Genomic DNA, 20,396 nt, shown 5'->3' on the forward strand with positions numbered 1-20,396 from the left:
CTACTGTCTTAGATATGCATTAAGTTCTACATTTTTCAAGTTCTATTTTTGCAGGGATAATGAAGGTAATTTCACTGACACAAATGTCATGGTGAAGTCTGTTATATTTAGTATTTTGAAATCTAAAAAGAAGCATGCATTTACTCTGTTCATTTTGAAACACTTTATTAATCTCTAGTCTTTTGGATTCATATTAGTTTGTACACTGAATAAGATGTGTCACAACATACCTGGGGAAATTTCTCTGTGAAAATGGCAAATTTCCAACTGGAATAAAAATGTCACAATTTCACCATGTTCGTGAGAAAGACCATGTTTGTTATTAGAAACGACAAAGTTTTGCTCCAAATGAAATTTGTAATTCTTGCAAAAATAACATTTAAATATGTAAATTTTTGCAAAGAGAAAATAGTTTTCCACAAACTTATATATAGCAAGACATCAGGGCTCTTTTCAATTTTTTCTTTCATTTACAAAAAGAAATGCAAGGGGAGTGTAGACTAAATATTTTATATAAAGTAGAACAGAATTTTACTTCCAAGATTAAAGAACATGTATTAGATGAACCCTATATATTTGAAAAAAACATTAAAATCTTCTTATATAAACAATATTGCTAGTTTAAAAAAAACAGGGCATCTGAATACCTACACAGTTTCAGTACAATAAACCAGTATGAAAACCTACTGCTTCTAAAGAAAGACTTTCCACTCGCAGAGATTAGATCTTGTCTCCAAAATCCACTGCAGAATAGAGCAAAAAGCAAAACCAAACAATACCACACACCCAATTACTAGTGTCCTCTTGTACAGAGTGGAGAATGACATGGAGTTCTGGCAGGGGTGGGAAGCAAAAGAGATTAACCAGGGGACACAGCCAAATGTAAAAGCCACAGGGTAAAATGGTGTCTCTCTTGTGAGACCACAAAACAGATGAAGTGTCTAGTTTCTTTTCAGTTTCTTAAAGTCAGCATTTTGGTTGGTCTGGTGGAGAGGTGGTTCTTTCTATTCCATAGGAGATGAGGGAGATCAGCAGGTCCCATGTTCTTTGCTTACACTTAACTTGAAAAGGGGATCTACTAAAGGTACCTTTTGATTTGTCTTTGTTTAGAAACATGGTGATTTTATTTACTTGTTACTTAATTCCAAAACTTGAGAAAAGGTCTGGTACTGGTTTGAATGAATTCACCAGTTAATTTTACTGATGGATAAATGAACAGTTCTGCTTACAGTTTACTTGGAAAAAAAAAAAAAAAAAAAGGTATCTGAGTTAAATTGTCTCATGATTTATACTGATTTTCTTTCTGTCTCCTGGGTTAGAGGTAGAAAGTGAATGCTAATACAGTTTCCATGTTAAAAAGACTCTCTGGTAGTACTCCGACCCCTACCATGGGCAGTTTTTTTTTATATTAGAGTTCTGCTATCTTCTTAACATAGCATTTGTTTAAACCATCCCCATAGGATTTCTTTTCTCCTTATTTGTCTAGGCTTTGTTTTCCAACCCTAATTACAAATACTATATACAATTTTAAAAGAAACTGGAAACATAATTGTTATACAGTGAAGGGGAGGGGCGGGAAGAACACCAGAAAGTAAAAGCTGCAATACTGCAATAAGTACTTAAAGAGTATGGATTTTACTTATTCACAGACCCAAACAACCCCAATTTTGTCACTTTCTATTTTAAAGATGTGTTTCAAGGTTTGAATGGAGCCTCAAAATAGGACCCATTGAAATCTCTTTCATTAACAAAAGAAGCACAACAATACAGCTATTAGAATGTTGAATAAAGCCCAGAGTTTCAAAATATTGGTATGGTATGCATAACTACTGAGCCGTCAGCTATTCGAGGTTCTGGGGAAAAACATACTCCAGAAACAGAAAGATTTTTTTCAAGGGACTGAAAGCTAATAGGAAAAGTTACACTTATGAAAGAACTAAACCTCCAGCTTTCTGAAAGCTACATCATCATTTGAAATTCAACAGAATGAAATAATTCACACTTTGAATACATACAGACCTTGTAAATGTCATAAAACTGACATACTCTTCAGCATAAATTATAAATAACAAGGTCAATTACTAAGGCTCTGTTTATTTAATTAAGAATATTAAAAACCATTTACTAGAATACTATGAACCTGTAAAATAACTTATTAAAGGTATATCATCTAATGTCATACAGTGTAGCATCTGTATTTTTATACTTTTTAATGTGGATTCCTGTAAGATTTAGGAAATCAAAGGCATCCATATATTTCTGTCCAGCTACTTAAAATATTTATGTTTTGATAATTTGTAAAAATTATACAAAAGTAAAAATGAAGCCACACAGTTCTAAGCATTATTTTCATATTAGCAAAAACACATTATCTATTTCAAAAGGAAATAAACATAGAAACTAACAGTTTTCTTCACTTTTTTGGCTTCCATGAAATGAAACTGTACTATATTTTTACTTCCATACATGCAGTTTCATAATGAAGAGTTTAAAAAGAGGTAAATAGCACCATGTAATTGTTGAGGGCTTCAAACACCCATATTTTTTCAAGTTCACCAAATGATTTTTAATTGGTCTCCAGAAATGAAAGGAAAAAATCAGCTTTAATTTCTTATTCCATTCAAATTGAAGAGACACTATCAATTTAATTTTGGAAGAATCAACATACATAGTTTTCCATTTACCATGTTACTTTACTCAACAACTTTAGTATGGTTATTTTCAAAAAGAGACGATAGTGATACATATTAATTTTTAAAGCATTATATGTAAATCTTGCATTAACACGTTGGTCTGCTCATTCCTATGTGATTTGAGAATCAACTTTTCCTTCTCAAAGCTTTGCTCAATTCATGCTTAGGACAAAGCATCATTCTGGTTTGGTGGTACTCAATGAATAATGACCTTTCCTTTTCCGGAGGGATTTGATAAACTGAGCTAATTTTGTATTTCTTCTTTATGTTATCTGTAATCAAGTACTTTTGCTCAAATAATATACTGAACTGCTTTAGCTTGAAAAAGAGATTAATTTATGATCTTACTGTTCAGTACTAACCTAGTTCCTAATCTCCTGGTTCGTAGCCCCATAAAAATTGACCTTATGAGTTTTCCAAAAGAAGCAGCATTGACTGGGTCCAGTTTGTGTTCCTGACAGTGTCGTAGGTAGTGATTGTATAGAGTGCTTCTGGGAAGGCTCACTCCTTCTGCTGTCTCGTAATTGTCCAACAGCCACTGGAGCTAGTGTAAATAAGACAGAGTAAACACAGAGAAACCATATAATTTACCAGAATGTCTACAAGACAAAATATCATATCTGCAAGTACAATATACAGAAGTACTTTGAAGATCTTCATCAAGCCTTGTAACAGAGTAAACTATTGTAATTCAGAGACCAGTGTAATCTGACTTTGAAAACACTCAGAAACATAAAAAACTGTACATCATTTATGACCTAAGACCATTTCCATTCAAACACATTTAGAGACAAAATAATTTTCCCTGTATCGATTGCTATTTTGGAGACAAACATCTCTTCATGGAATTCAAATAATCCCATTAACTGGTCATAAAAATAATTTATAATTGTTATAGAACAAAACATGTTACCACACCTGGCAGCACGACGTAATCAATTATATAATATGTCTTTTGTGTTCACTTGTTATAACACATGAAGAGCAGGTTTCCTTGAATGAGTTTTTGCATTAAGGTTCTAGTCATTTTTAGAGAATTCTAATTTACTGACACAAGATAATATAATAACAATATTAACTACTGGGACAAATTCTGCAAGCAGAAAGGAGAAAAAGTCATTTCTTCCCCAGAAGGAAAAAAAACTCAATAGACACAGGGAAAAAAAAATTATACGTAATGAAAAGGCATCATTTATTATAATCATTTGAATTTTTCTATCTCAAAGCTATGTTTGTTTTTTAAATAATTTTGGAAGACATACTACAACTGTAGTTGATAAAGCAGTATTCTTTAAGCCTATAGTTCATGTTTTAAAGTTCTATGCTGTCCTGTGTGTATTTTCAAAAAATAATCTTTAAGGTAATGAATGAGCAATAAATTTTTAGAAAATCTAACCTAGGTATATGTTGTTGAGTTTTAAACTTAGCAAAATTATTAACTTGTTCATTTATTTATTTACAGAAAGAGAACTAAAATAGATTTAAATGACCTTTTTTTAAGGTCACATATTATCTCAGCTTGAGTCTGGTTTCCAACATACATTTCCTGATTACTCACATACCAGTTGTTATTTCCACAAAAGCAGCAAATATTTCACATTACTTGTCTCAACAAAATTTCCATGCCATACATAAGAGGTGTGATAAAGGGTTGATATTTTACATGCAATTCAAGTTAAACATAAGTTATAGAAGCCAAAGAATTCTATTTTTATATATGTATATACATATATTTTTTAATTAAAATTTATTGGGGTGACAATGGTTTGAGAAATTACATAGGTTTCAAGTGTACAATTCTGTAATACATCATCTATATATCACATTGTGTGTTCCCCACCCAGAATCAGTTCTCCTTCCATCACCATATATCTGATCCCCTTTTCCCTCTTCTACCACCGCCCTCCCCTCTTACCCTCTGGTAACCACTGAACTGTTGGCCTCTGTCTATGAGTTTGTTTCTTTGTTTGTCTTGTTCCTTTATTGCTTTTAGTTTTATATCCCACACATTAGTTCTTTTATTAAGCATGAACTATGAGCCAGGTATGAACTCGAAGCTTAGCATCTAGTGATGTAAAAATGAATGTGATCCCACCTCTGTCCTCTAGGAATTTGCAATCATCTCCCCAAAATGATAATATGGACACTCAAACAAATTCAAGCATTTCCCCATTTTGCGTACATATTTTAAGATTTGTGATCAAACTCAGAACCTGAACTTTCAGATTCATATGAAAATTTATTAAAAATATTTTCAGGATTATTGCCTTTAACTGTGATAACTGAAGTTTCTAAAACCATTATAATTTAAAATATTCTTACATTAAACCCATACTGCTATTGGATTAGAAAATATGGCCACCAAGCTTACAAGACAGAGTAGAATACTTGTAAAAATTAAATTCATTTTCTGGTGAGGAAGACTGGAACTCTACGAACCACATACGCATATGAATATGTGCATTTAAACACACCTACTGCCTCTGTAACATATACAACTCTACCCTATCCCCTTTTAAAAGATTATACAAAATATTCATTTTTATAATGACAAAATAAATTATTCTTTTGATATGAATCATCTGTAACCTATCAGTAAACACGTTTCCAGAGGCATTCAAACATGATTTCTAAGTATTCTAAATAACACAGAATGACAAATTCATTTACTGTAAAAGAGAAGAGGTAAACTGATTGGGAAATCTAGTTTTTAAGGCTCAGACTAGTATTCTGCCTACAGCAGTGGGTCAGGATGTCTCTTTAGTGTTTCTTTTTAAATTTTAAGACTGTTTTGATTACAAATGCAACTGACAGATATCACACATAAAAAGTGGCAATCAAACCTGCTTTACACATTTCATTTGTGTGCCTCCATATGACAACTGGGATCAGAAAGCATTGTTTCCTCACTTGAATAGTGTTAGGAGCTTCTCTAGTGAACGTACTTCACACAAGGGCTGGCTCCTGTTTACATATGAGACACAGCCTTCCACTGGTATTCTTCATATATTAGGAATATAGAAACACAGAATATAGGAATATTATTGGAGGAATTCAATTCCTTGAGATCAAGGAATATGAAGGATACACTAAGAAACGAAATCCCCAGAAAGGCAAACATATAAAAACTGTAAATATTTTTTGAAAAACAGTAATAGTTTACACCTGAACTAATGAAGTTCCCACATCCACAAGCATGAAACCCACATATGTGTCAGTTAAAATTTCTAAAGATATGTTTGTATAGATATATCTATGTACCCTAATAGTGCAATGTATATTGTCAAATCCCAAATAGCATGATTAAAAAAAAAAAAAAATCAATAAAAGTCAAATATTTCTTCCTTTGCTAATGAAAAAAAGGTCAATTTTATAACATGAAGTTTATAACCAAACATATATAATAAAAATAGATGTGATGTAAAATACTTTTAATAAGAAACAAAGTAAATGAAAATAATATGTTCAATTAACCAGATACAAATGGAAAATTTCTGCAAACTGCCTGAACTATTCACTAGCCTTCTTTTAATGTTTAATTACTTAACAGTAAAGACAAATATCTAAAAATGAGAGTTAACTAATTTCTCGTGATCAAGAAAATTATCTTGTAGACAAGAAAATTTATTAAAATATTTGAAAAAGCAAATCCAATCATAAAATATTTGAAGGGTTTTTCATCATAAATTGCCTTTTATAAAATTGAAAACTAGCAAATATTAAAGTTTAATATAAAATATTTTGAATCCAAAAGTAGATTTACATATATAAGGTTAATCAGACCATTCTTAACTAAGAAAATTTTTCATAGAAATAGTGAGATAGTTACAGCAAAAGTTGGCTTAAAATACACAGAAGCCTAAATGATATTGGTTAAGTCCCAGTGCATAATTTAGGGAAAATAAATCTTTTATTGGATTGGCGACGTGGTCCTCTGAAATGTCTAAACAAGTCAAGTATCTGGACTGTTCTGCAAACTGATTGTTCTTATTGTATGGTTTTATATTTTTAAAGATTCTTTCTATACTAATTTTTTAAAATCTGAGTTTATTTCTAATACATATGTACGTGTGTGTACATATATATTTATATATGTGTGTATATAATGTGTGTATGTGTGTATATATAATAATCATTAGTTGGCTGAAAAATTTCACAAGAGTGGGTATTCTGGTGACCATTGCTTTGACAGTAGAAAAGCTATATTTTGTTCCCTACCCCTTGTTTACAGGAGAAGGAACTTTTACTCCTTGCCAGAAGCCTGGAGATCACTTTGGAGAAACAGATGGAGATCAAGTACAGGTAAAAGGCCTGAAGGATGGAGGTGGCTCTGCTGCAGCCACAACTGTTCCAGCGAGGAAGCCTGCCAGCCTACATACAGGGGTAGTGCTCCTAGAAACTCACTGCGGAAATGGAAATTGGCTTAGGACCTACCAGATAGGACTTTTGAGATTTAGCTGGGGATTATAATCTGCATTCTACATGCCAGAAATTAACCTTTAAGTTTTGACACAGTGATGAAATTGTAAATCACACATTCGAGTCTAAAACATAGTATAAAAAAGGATTATTTTTATTATAATCCTTGGAAGTTCAGTATAATAACCTAAAGGCAAACACTCCATGTACTACCCAAGGGAAGTGAATGCCTGCTATAAGATATATTTTTCCCTTGGGTTCTGTCTTTAATAAAATGTATTTCAACACTATAATTCAATACCCTTAACATTAAGTAATTTAGAACTAAATTATTACTATTTTTTTATTATTTAATAAAATGTCTTACAAAACATTGGTTTGTACTTGTGATTTTAAAAGGCCATAAAATACCATAGGAATTTTTAACCTTTATCTTTAAAAGCTGATTATTCTACTAATGAACTAACAAATTCCTGTAAGGGTGAAATGAAGATAATTGCATCTTTCAACCTTTGCATTTAATCTATATTAATCAGGATAGATTAAGGAAGATGAATAGGTCCTATTTTTCCTAAAGGGAAATACTGATTGACAAAAAAAAAAAGAAAAAAACATATTGCATTCCCCAATTAACATCTAAATGTAACATTTGGCATTTTTTCCCAGATGGATTATTATCCATTAGGACTCATTTTAAGTTCAGTTCACTGATGATATACATTTTGACAAGCTTTATTTCTGTCATAACTTATATTTATAAAACAGGAAAGTCAAGGGAGAGAGAATATAATACAAGATTTTGCTTTGAGCTCAATATATTTCAGTAGCTAAAACCAGAAAAAAATCATGAAACAATTATTTGCTAGATTGTTAAAAGTGTATAAAATAAATGCCAAAAGCCTTTTATATACTTTAGATGGGATTTTTAAAAAACGCACAAGCTGAAGAACATTATGTGGAAATTGGGAACAATTAAGAACATCTCTGCATTCAAATTACGATCTAAAATATCACAAATTGGATATAATATAACCATTAAATGCCAATTTATTTTAATTACAACAGAGAAGGAGTATAAAGTAAGTTTCAGTCTTCAATGAAGAGAATTACAACAGTCTAATTTGATTTAGGCAAACTATACATCATTTACCTGTAGCATCTTCACATACAAAAAATACAGAAATAAAAGCATTTAAAATAAAAATTACTATACTAATAAACTAAATTATGTAAAGTTAAGTCAAAAGTACCATTCTAAAAACATGGAGATGAATAACATAACCTTTGGACATAATTTTTTTAAATATTAGATTGTTTGGAGGGAAAAAAAAGTTGTCTACTCTTAAACTGAAGGTTGCACATGGGAAAATGATACAGTGACCATATATTCTTGCACTCAAATGGTATGCAGAGAGAACACCACTTTCTAACAACAATATTTACACTTACATCTACTGAAGCATACTAAATAACAAAATAATGCATGCATGAGTCCCCAAATAAATACGCCCATAATTGACATAAAGACATTTAGAATACTAAAGGTAAGATAAGGCCTGTTCCCTTCTATTACTTGCTTCTTACATCCAATCCTTGAGCAAAATTTAGTGAGCATCTACTATGTACCAGGCACTGTTCTAGGCACCAAGGATGCATTGGTGGACAAAACATATCCAATTTTTGCAGTCTTGGGGAATTTTCACTTGCCAATAAATATTTCTTTGCCTATAAGATGCTATTACTGAAATAACTGCCATTATGTTAACATCATTAATAGAATAAACACGGCATTCAGTGTAACTGTACTCAGTCATAGGTGAGACACTAAAAAGAATACAAAATAGACAAGTCATACATGTATTCAGCCTGAAGAATAGCATGATAATTGTAAAAATAGAACATCAGTACCAAACATGCCTAAGAATATGCTGAAAAAGGGACAACAAATTTAATATCCCATTCCATTGTCTAGTGTGCAGAAAGAAAGGTGAAAAACAAAGCAATCAGGTTGTATTCTACTGGGAGGGGATTGTTTGTGTAATTTAACCCTCATGAGAGTTTTCTGAACTACTGTGAATAATCAAATGTGTAAAGAGAAAACAGGAAACCTGCTCTAGTCCATATTTTAAAATAGAAAGACAACAGAGTTGGAGCTCAAAAATCATGATTAAGACCTTTCTTTAGAAGCTAGTGAATATAAGACACAAATTATTGACAATTTCTCCTAACTTTTTGCCTAATGTATTTGAACCTTTAGTAGAAACCGATAAATCAGAGAACTGTTATCATAAAGTTGAATTCGTGTCCACTTCAAAGAATCCCACGAACCTCAAATAATTCTATATTTTCTCCTATTCAGAGGGATAAAGGCAACTTACAGTTTATTGATATTTAAAATACTAACAATAATTCATTTTAAAACCTCATTACTAAAATTTTTCTACACAACTGAAAATCAGCAATTAGGTCAATAACATTTAAAATACCCTTAGCAGGTGGTTTTCAACTGGAATACATGCAGCAGTTATTCCAGTTGTTTAGTTAAACAGTAAGGATTAGGAGCATCACTAACTTTCCAAGAACAGAAAGGCAACAGGATCTTTTGTGTTCAGGGAGAAACAAACCTGACTGATCAGGAGAAACATTGATCTTTTCTACACTCTGCATACTATCCGTGGAATCATTTGTGTTTCTAAAGACTTGACTATAAATGTGTTTTTAAATCAATTTAACTGTACCTCAGAGGTGTAATAAAAATGAATCAGGACATCTAGAGAAAGATTATCACTGCATACGCCCACTCTTTCTATATACTGAAATGCCTCTGGCAGTTGTAAACAGTGTGGAAGATTTGCCACTGCTATGTAATAAAAAATATGAAGCCATGAGGAACAAACAGTTATTTGTTTATGCAGCTAAATTCACACATTTATTAACATCATATATTACCTCATGAACTTTCTAAGAGAATAATAATTTCAAAAAGACCTAACATATTTGAAAAGTTTCAAACAAATCAACAAAAATATTTTTTTATTTAAATTCTTGTTATTGTTCATGAAAATACTCATTAAAATGGATAATTCAAGTTAAAATTAGACATACCACATATTTTCCTAACCTATATATCTCAAATGAAAATGAAATGCTAATTGAATATCAAAGCACAACTTCTTAGATGTCTGAAAGTTCAAAAAAAAAGTAACTGGAAACTTCGGGGATTTTTTTCTTAAATCCCTGAATATTTTGACTAAAAGTAAACAACAGTTTCACTTGCCATTTTCAAAACACACCAGTTAGTTATCACCTCCTCCCCCAAACATAAACCCTGATAATATACAGTAAGTCAGCCTTTATGTACAACCACAGATTCATGCTAACACAACAGGGATATACTTATGAAACATATAAAAGAGTGACACATTGCATACAAATTTTCAGAAAGAGGAAAAAATCATATTCCTTAAAGTGTTTCAAAAAGAAGGACCAAAATATGTTATTTTAAAATTTATATGTATAATTTTCACCAAAATTGTAGGCATTCTCCAAGTTGGCTAACCAGTTTTTATTTGCCATGATACTGCCCCTTGAAAAACTAAACAAGACAAAATACTTCATCTAAAAACAAACATATACGAAAACAGTATTTAGTGGTATGTTGGAATATAAATTCAAATGTCTAAAAATTCAAATCTTTAAAAAGCATAGTGAAAACATGTTCTATGAGCCAAAGATTTTAGGTTTATTGAAAAAAATAATGATATTTCATTTCATTTGGGTAATCCAATTTTCAATTCTTTTCAGTCACAAAATATGGGAAGAATTTGTAAAAATTCTAATTTATCTCTAAATTTAAGAATGTATACATTATCAGTTGGGAGGGAAAACTAATTCTTACTATATTGTCACTGATACAAATTTAGCAGATCTATCTAAAAGATATTTAATTCATAGGTCTATTTACTTTTTCCCATATATTCAGAAACCATAGTAACAAAACAATTTTTAATCAGCATTGTCATTCGTTCCCCAAAATTTGAACATTCGATGAAAATATTTAGTTCCACAAAACTGTCACCACTCTTCTTCCACTTACCAGTGTTATAGTGATGTTGCAGATGATAACAGTTAAAATCATTAAGAAATAGCAACAGTACTCCTGTTTTATCTCAATTACTAGCAATTTATGGCTTATCTATAGCTTCATTTCTTTGGCTCCGTTTCCTTTTTCTTTAGGTCTTAGGCCCAATGTAGCTGTTTCCTACCCATCTCATGTAGTCTTACTGATAAATGAATCATGTTCAAACAGTTTACCATTGGGTCCTTTTTCTACTTAAAGAATATTACTGTACATACAACTAGACACAACCATTTCTCTGTCTCAGACAGAGATGCAGATTATAAGCATTTGCTTCATAGTAAATGAATATCAAACTAGAAATTGCAGAATGTTTAAAAACTCCCATCAATTACTTTTCCAAATAGCAGATTTTTATCAATTTAAAAATGTTACATTTGTACCAAAACAGTACAAACACCAAGTAAAGCAGTATATTGGGGCTCTATTTTTTAGATATTCTACTGTACAAAATAGCCATTAAGTGATACAGAGATCATACGGGGCTGAGAAAGGAAGGTTAAGAAGCAAAATAAATAAGTAAATAAATAAAACAAGCATTTAGAAGCAAGCAACACATGCAGAACAAGCAAGAGATTAGTTTACATGAAGAGGCAACTTACATGGCTGTTGAGAAGAGAGCTTCTGTGAGTGGACAGACCGTCAGACTTTTGCAGCGTCTCAATCGCCATTTCAATCTGATAATAGATGTCATTAAAAAAAAAGGGCTCAAGACAAGATAGTAATAAAAGGCTCACCAGAGAATTTTTGATAGATTTTTTTTTTTTAAGTCTAATTTTTTCTTGAATGGTGGCTAATGTCACTAAATGTGTATATCCCCCACCATCCCCCCACCACCAGAGAATAATATAAAAATATGCACACTAATAATAAGCCCAATCATGAAAGTAAACCTTTTTTTAACATTCTCTAATTATAAACAGAATGGAGACCTGAGGAGCAGGAACCCCAGTGGAATTTTCTAGTTATGAGAAAAAATTCATGACTTTGATAGTTCAAGATGTGGGACAGTAACCTCTCTCTAAATAGTCTCCCACCCAAAGAGTATTTAAGACTTGTTCTATTCTGTCATGAAAGAAAAATTATACTGATTTTGTGTTTTACATGCATTACATTTTAATGCAAATATGTAGACAACTTCATTAATGTTCAAAAACTACTAAATCTATCCACCCCTTTCTTAACCCTGTATTAAAATTTGTACGTGGACAGTCATTGGTATGAACAAACATTAAGATGTAATCATGGGCCCTACATCACATTTTAGAACATGGTGGTGAAGAAGAGCTATTAGAAATGACAGCAGAAATGAAATGTAGAAGAAAAAAATAATTCAGAGCCAAGAAAGAAAAGGGACAACCACAGAAATAGTCGTATTCCATGTAATTTCAGCACACCACAAGTAATCATAATACGTTAATTAAGTAGCAGGTGCCAATACATGAGACGTGCTCGATAATCTCATATTTAAAGATCTCTATCAGCTCCTATTAGAGCATGTAATATAAAACAGGTTCTGAATACACTATATTTGGTTATTAGGTTATATTAACAATATTAACTGAAGTTAAATAAAAGATCATATTATGTAATTTAAGAGAGAAAACTGATTTCATTATTTTTTATTTTTACTATCTGATCAGATCAATAACTCAGTATAAGCAGTTATAAAAGTATTAAATGCTTTAAAACATAGTTAACTTACTTATACATTGGCTATGAAAATTAACAGTGGCTGGAAATTTTAACATATTGCCTCCTTTCACCAAAAAAAAAAAGGAAGAAAGAAATATCCATAGCAAAGTCTATTTTATTTTTCCATCAAGTTTCCAATTTCTTTATGGTGCAATACTTTATACACAGACGTTCATTCTCAATTATATATAATTTTCTTCTAAACAACTTGGGGATTAATAGCTTTAATTTTATTTTATATTATTTTCCCAAGTTACTAGTTCTTCTTCTCTACAGTTAATAAAATGTAATACTGAGGAGAATGGTAGGTTCGAAATTATAGAAAAAGTATTTTTAAAATAGCTATTAATTAACTCATGAGATGATATAATACAATTTAATTTACTGTTAACTTAAATTGTTAGATCACAAAATTAATCTGGCTTCTAAGACATTCTTGCTGCCAGATGGGATATTAACGCAGTTTATCATTATACTTGAAAATAAACTGAAGAAAGTGAGATTGCACAAGCGAAATAAGATACATTACAGAAAGAATAATGTAAATGTAATGAGTAAACAAACATTTACCAAAATGTGAAACAGTAAAACTGTAAAGGACCTCGGTAAACGGGAAGAATAAGTGCTCTTGCTTTTAAAAAGAAAATCTAGCAAAACACAGCTGAAATGACTTTCAATCTCTTCTAGAAAGAATTTGCTCAAAACTTAAATTTTCTAAAATGTCTACATTTTAATTAAACTTTGAGGGTGGAAAATTTAAGGCTAGATTTCAGTCTACCAAAAAAAAAAAAAAAAAGATCTGTATCATGCTTTAAAAGATGGAAAGTTTTCAGTGGGTAGAATGGACTCAATTAGGCCGGGAAGCAAAAAAGCACAATGTGTGCCCATATTAGTAACTGTCAAGGAGTCCGGTTTGTAGGGTGTGATGTATATCGCAGTGGTATGAAGTGGGGCTGAACTAACAGGTTGGAATTGGTTGGTACGTGGCAGCCAGGGATGAAGAAATGTCATTAAGGTTTTAAGGGAAGCGTGGGATGTTTGAAAAATGTGAGTTTTCAGATAAAGCCAGAAGGGTTTTATGAGGCAAAACAGACTATGCCCTGCTAGTTGAAAGGTTAAACCAAGTAAGGACTGAAGTGTGTTCAATAAATATTTGTTGAATAGAAGCTTCCAGGGACAAGAGCATGAGAAGATCTTAACACCCATAATAAGTTATGGAAAATGAGGGTGAAAGAGCAGTTAGAGGAACAATGTAAAATCAGGGGAGAAGAGTGAAAAATGAGGCAAATTTTTTGATATTATAGTTATGGAGGATCAATCAGCTCTAATATTCCAAATGGAATACTGATGTCACTCCTACCAAGTAGCTCATGGTTTGGTCCTATCGCAGTTTCATGGGGACTACACATATATCTATGTATATGGGTAAGGGTTGGATAGAAGGACAGCAAACTAGCTAAATATAACACAACAGTGAATTAAGATAAATTTCTACTAAGCCAACTGAGGATGAAACTAACTTGTTAGCTTTTCCATTATTATGGATTTGATAATTTGAGCAAACATTTGTTCAAGCTTCTGGGGGTTAACCAATCTCATGAAAAAGATGGCAGACTGTATTAGCATTTTATACCCTATATAAAATTCTGAGACCAAAGTGAACTGGTGAGATCATACACTTCCAGTTTACTGTAGATCATTTAAAACTTAAATTCAGCACTTACGAAAAATTTATAAATTCTCCTGGGTAGAAATATATTTAATACTAAATTCCATTCCACAGTACCCATAACTGTCATATTTAAGGCAGAAAACGATGATCAGGTAGGACAGATGGAACATTTGCTTAAAAGTAGTCTCACTGATCCAAAAGGTTACTGACCCAAATGTTCAACATAGTCTCATATTTCCTCGAAGGAAATGTTTCTAACCTCAACAGAGATATTATATCACTATAGTTTCATATAATGAAAATATTAAATAGCTAGATTATAAGCTAGCTAGAATTTAAGTGATTCAAATTTAGGAAATATGTGGGGATTTTTTTCCAATAAAAAATAAAATAAATAAAAATCCCCTGCGTCCCCTACCCCCAGTATAAGACAACTACCGTGTTTCCCCGAAAACAAGACCTACCCCGAAAATAAGCCCCAGTCAAGATCGTCAGCTAGACGGATGCATTTAGTACGTTATGACTGTGTTCCAGAAGAAGATGACATGACTGTATTTGAATAAATGTAGATTGTTATACATGAAAAAACAAGACATCCCCTGAAAATACACCCTAATGCGTCTTTTGGAGCAAAGATTAATATAAGACCCAGTCTTATTTTCGGGGAAACACAGTATGGCGCTTACTGCTGATGATGGGAACTTCTACACTAGTAGAGTTTCATGAGATTTCATTCCATTTCAATAAACACAAAACCCCATTGGATGCAGGTGCAGTGTTAGCTGTGTGTGAGTGAGTGTGTTCGTGGAGAGAGATGGAGAGGTGGGGAGAGAGATGGAGAGATGGAGGGAGGGATGAAGGGAGGAAAAGAGGGAGGGAGGAAGTGAGGGAGGGAGAAAGACAGACAGACAGACAGACAGAAATGTTTACAAAGATATTCAAAACATAGCCCTGTCAACCAGAACGAAAATGAATTAAATACTCCTAGAATACAGAGAGAGGGAAGGAGAGGAGAATTACTTCTCACTGGTATGGTTGGAGAGAGAGCATCGATAAGGTGGCTCTTTAGCTGAGGATGGACAAATAACGCCTGGCATTAGGATAGGGGCAGGTCAGTGAACATTTTAGGCAGAGCAAACAGAATGAATAAAGGCACAGAGATAAGACTCACAATGGAAGTTCAAGGAAGGGTAAGATTGGCTAAAGGATAAAGTTCCTTTAGGAATAAATTAAGTTAGACTGCAATTTCTTGGCTGGGATCTTCAATTAAAAAAGGAAATAGGATATTGTTGAAAAGCTTTTAGAAAGGGAAGTGATTTGATATGGTAGCACTGTATATATTAATTGGTGACATAATGTAGGAATAAATCTAGACACAGGAAAACCACCTTGGAAGCTATGGTATTAACCCAGGATTGAGGCTCTGAGAGCCTGGTAATGAGGCAGCAGTGAGAATGAGAAGGAATGAATATAAACCTGTTTGTTTCACTACAGATCTGAAGGTAGGAGTCTGAGGCAGAAAGCTCGGCAGTGCTTCATTTTCACTTGAACACAACAGTCTTTATTCCATGACTGTGCGATTAGAACATTTCCGATGCACACATCAAACACATTGGCATGAATAGATTCTAAATGTTTTCCTGTTCATTCTCTGCTGCATGATCTTTATTCCAAGAACACTGATCATTCTGTATTGAAATTTCAATTCTACTGCAAACTATTATAATCAGATTAGCAGGAGGCTCTGTGACAACCTGAAAGACTAATTCAAGGCCTCAGTGATGTCTGTCTTCTTGAGCGTTGCTTCTCTCTCTCTCTCCCTCTCTCTCTCCATCTCTCTATCAATCTCTCTATATCTTTCCCTTTCTCTTAGATTCTTATCATTAAAAAGAACGTCCTTTTTCCTTTTTGTATTTAATGGTACAGAGCCAAATAACATTTTACAACTAAAAGATTCATGGTGGTTGTTTTTTTACAATTAATAAGTGGGCATGGTAAATCAACATTTTCCATTACCTACTTTAATTAAGTTTTAGACCATGAGTACACCTCAGCTTATTCTTTGAACAAAGGTATAACACTGAGTTGTACCTCTTACTAAATAATCATCCTAGGACTGAGTTGCCAAAAGTGCACACATCCTTTCCAAGATGATCTAACGCTAGGATACATGGTGCTTGGGAGTTTAGACTAGTTCATGATGATTCAGGACTATTGCCTCAGAATCAGATCAGCTATGGTAACTCTCTGAGATCAAATTTTGGTTGCTCCATCTGAGATGAGATGTTCAGCCTGGACAGATAGGCTTAGAGAGTATCAAGTGAGATTACTGGAGTGGGTGAGACTTAGAAACTTCCTATGTGAAAGAGCAAGTAAGAAAATGATATCCATCCCAGCCACAATGGGCACATGACTTCTTAAAAAAATTTGTCCTTTCTGGAAGATAAAAGATCCTTAGGAACACAATTATGGACATCTATGCAATTGCCCAAATAGAATATCATATCTGAGGATAATTAGGACTTCCTCTTAATGTAAATAATGACCAGTCATTCATTACATGCTAATAAGACAGAAGGAAAAAGAACAATTATGTCAACGTATTCATTGTCTTTATAGGTCAAGGCATATTCTCTTGACTCTGGAATGGCTTTTTAATCTTTCGGAAAGACTAAAGGTCAAGACTGATATATTCAACTACCATTATAATTAAAATTGGTCCCATGGTAGAAACAATTTCCTTTCTAGAATCGTTAATGAAAGTGATTTCAAAATAGAAGTAATAGCATAATGCTTTATGATTTATAAAGCCTTTTTACATTAATCGTCATTGGATCGTCACAGCAACTTTGTAAAATAAGAAAGGCAAGCAACATTATCTCCTTTTCACAGATTAGAAAATTGAGGCTTTCTGGGATTGAGGGACTTTTGAGATTACATATATTAACTATGAGACATATTAACTATGAGATTGGAATCCAAAATTTATCTGTCTAAATTCAACATAATTTCTATTTTACACAAATACAACATTAATGTAAGTCAAATGGAAATTATCTCACATTGTTCTAATGAAACTATCTTCTGAGGAGTGGCTTGTGAAAGCAGCTAAATGACTTACTATTAAACAAGATTTACGTTCTAATAGGAAAGGGCTTAAATATGATTGATACGCATTACTTGAAAATTCAAAGTGATCAAGTTAGAAAGCAACAAAACGTTTTAAATATGTAGTTAAATATTAATCATCACAAAATACTTATCCTCAAAGTATGTTGCATTTTCTTGTTAATACAGGTTACTCTGTTAACCCTACCAGTTACCACTTTCTTAGAGAAACAGCATTTTTGTTTCCTGGTAAAAAAGCAGTAAATGCTTTAGAGAAACCCATGGAAGAAAATATGCTTCAGACGGGCGATTTCCTGTTGGGTAATTGCTCTCCTGAAGACTACATTTTGTTTGCATTGGAGATTAAGTAAGATAGAAATATTTCTACTTGGTAGCTTTTTCTCAGAAAATGTATCTGAGATAGCTGACATGAGCATGTAGCCAGTGCCTTTTACGTGTTACAAATGACAGCCTTGCGGGTGTGTGTGTGTGTGTGTTGGGGGGGGGGCTATTTCCTACAGGAAGCATTTCAACTGGAGCATCAAAAGAAAGACTACCTTCACTTTACATTTAGTCTATATAATCATTATAACACAGGTTTTTTTCAAAATGTGGTTCTAAAAAATTGTTAGAATCATCTGGGCATTTGTAGAAATGCAAAACAACAACAAACAAAACCATGGAGGGCCTGCCTTCAGGTCTCTCGTATATAGATTACTAATGCTTTGATCTCTCCAATTTGCCCAAAGCATTGCTTTTCAGAATGTAAGGTGCAACCCATTAGTAGGTTATGAAATCAATTATCTGGGTCCTGACAAGCGTTTTTTAAAAATTAAAGATATCGATCAGAGTAGAAAATAAAGATGTTCCTGCATACAATATGGATAAGTATCGTTTCGTAGAACTTTGGATTCAGTCATCTGAATACGTATGCATAGCCATATATGTGTAGATATAAACGTGTACTCATGAATATCTGTATGAATATATGTCTGTATGCACGCATGTATGTATGCATGTATATGAGCACTGGGCCACAATGTAAAGGTATTTCTCATTGCAGGTTGTGGCCCCCAAACTTTGAACTAAGCTGTTAAATGAGTTCTGTTCTAGTCATCGGAACGTCTTCTAAGAATCCTCAGGTTTCTCTTGAGCCCAGGGAGGCCCAGTAATGTGGACAGAAACACACCCACGGAAGCTAAGGCTCTGAATATGAAACTGTTTTTTAAGTCACAGTATATTCAAATGATATAGAAATCAACGTGTAAATACATTTCTCCACAGCAATGTTGAAAAGAAGCTTAACTGTAAGGATTCAGGATAGGTTGTTTTTTTTAACTCTTAAAAGAATTAAAAATGCCCAGAAAACACACCTAATCAGCTTTGCTTTCCATCTCCGCTTGAACCAGAAACTATCTAAAGATGAAATCTTAATCTTGCACACTAAGCATTTATAGCAAAGAAGTTTTAAGTCTTGTAAATGTTTATCTATATGAAATCTTTTCTATTCATTGATAATTTTATATCTAGAGAAAAATTTTAAATTATTATGCTCTCAAGCTGAAGTTTTGGCAATTGTGTACCACTAGAAGCTATTCTGGAATATTTATGGGGAAAAAAACATTTAGATAAGAAACTAGCATAAATTGAATGTGTTCTGAGAACATTTGGTTTAAATTGGTGGATTGAAACCAAAAGTGTGATTTTGGGCTTCCTCTGATCATTCTGTAGAGTCCATATTCCTCCACGCTCACCAGGACACTATGAGTGCATGACAATGAAACGACTTTCTAACACATCACCTGCATAAGCACTCCGGGCAAGAATTACCCTTCAGGAATCTGCTGGATTAGGATTTAAAGACAAGTTTACATTTTCAAATGTAAAATTTCAAGGCTGCCTTACAGATTATTCTGAGCATTAACAACACTTTCACTTTGTAGTTAAGTCTACATAATCACTAAATCAGAGGTTTTAACAAAGTATGGTCCTGAATCGTCATTAGCAGAATTACCTGGGCACTTGTAAGAAGTGCAACTCTTGGGTCCTTCCCCACACTGAATAAAAGCCCTGGGGGTGGGGCCCAGGAATGGGTTTACCCAACACTCCAGGGAAAGCACACTCAAATTTGAGAAGCACTGCATTAAAACATGATCCAGATCTTTTTCTATGCCAAGGTCAGACTGCAGTTATTACTTCAGGGAGAACAAGTAGGGAGATAATGGGCATTGCTACAACAGGCTAGCTAACCCTGCTTAAAGGGTGATTTTTTAAAGTCTATGTATTATTTGGATTTTTTGCTTTTCTTTCATTTTCTTGCTACTGGATCCTACCCAGCCTTTAGGCAATTTTCCAATTTATGGTAGCAACAAAATCAGAAGATAAGCATAATCTTGGTGAATCTAAAATTAATCAATTTATAGCATACTAACATCTGTGATTTAAAAAAATAATGTGTGAGGGAGGATGAAACTAAGCAATTAAAGGAAGTTTGGGGGCTACTTGTGGATTTCCATTTCTTTGCCTTGGAGGATTAGGTATATTTCAAAGCTGAAACTAGCTCCATTACCTATGTTATAAACCTTTATATTCATAGAAGCTCAGTGCCTGGTCAATAGTGATTGCTCAGTAAATGTTTGAAAGAATGAATGACTAAAGAAAATAATATGGA

General features: G+C 32.9%; 1 protein-coding gene across 7 annotated transcripts in view; it reads right to left on the bottom strand.

Moving 5' to 3' along the window:
• RFX3 (regulatory factor X3) overlaps window positions 1–20,396 on the bottom strand; it is a 265,759-nt gene that overhangs the window by 66,734 nt on the left and 178,629 nt on the right. For 6 of the 7 annotated variants that reach the window (XM_019730013.3, XM_074330488.2, XM_074330486.2 and 3 more), the window contains 2 exons: window positions 11,853–11,927; window positions 3,056–3,237 (listed from right to left, as the gene is read on the bottom strand). In XM_019730013.3, coding sequence (XP_019585572.2) covers window positions 3,056–3,237; window positions 11,853–11,927 — 257 coding nt within the window. The remainder of the gene's footprint in view (window positions 1–3,055; window positions 3,238–11,852; window positions 11,928–20,396) is intronic. The other variant, XM_074330490.2, reaches the window with a different exon arrangement.

This window comes from Rhinolophus sinicus, chromosome 16 (genome assembly GCF_057876585.1).
Source record: "Rhinolophus sinicus isolate RSI-liver-muscle chromosome 16, RSI-T2T, whole genome shotgun sequence".
Lineage (NCBI taxonomy): Eukaryota > Metazoa > Chordata > Mammalia > Chiroptera > Rhinolophidae > Rhinolophus > Rhinolophus sinicus.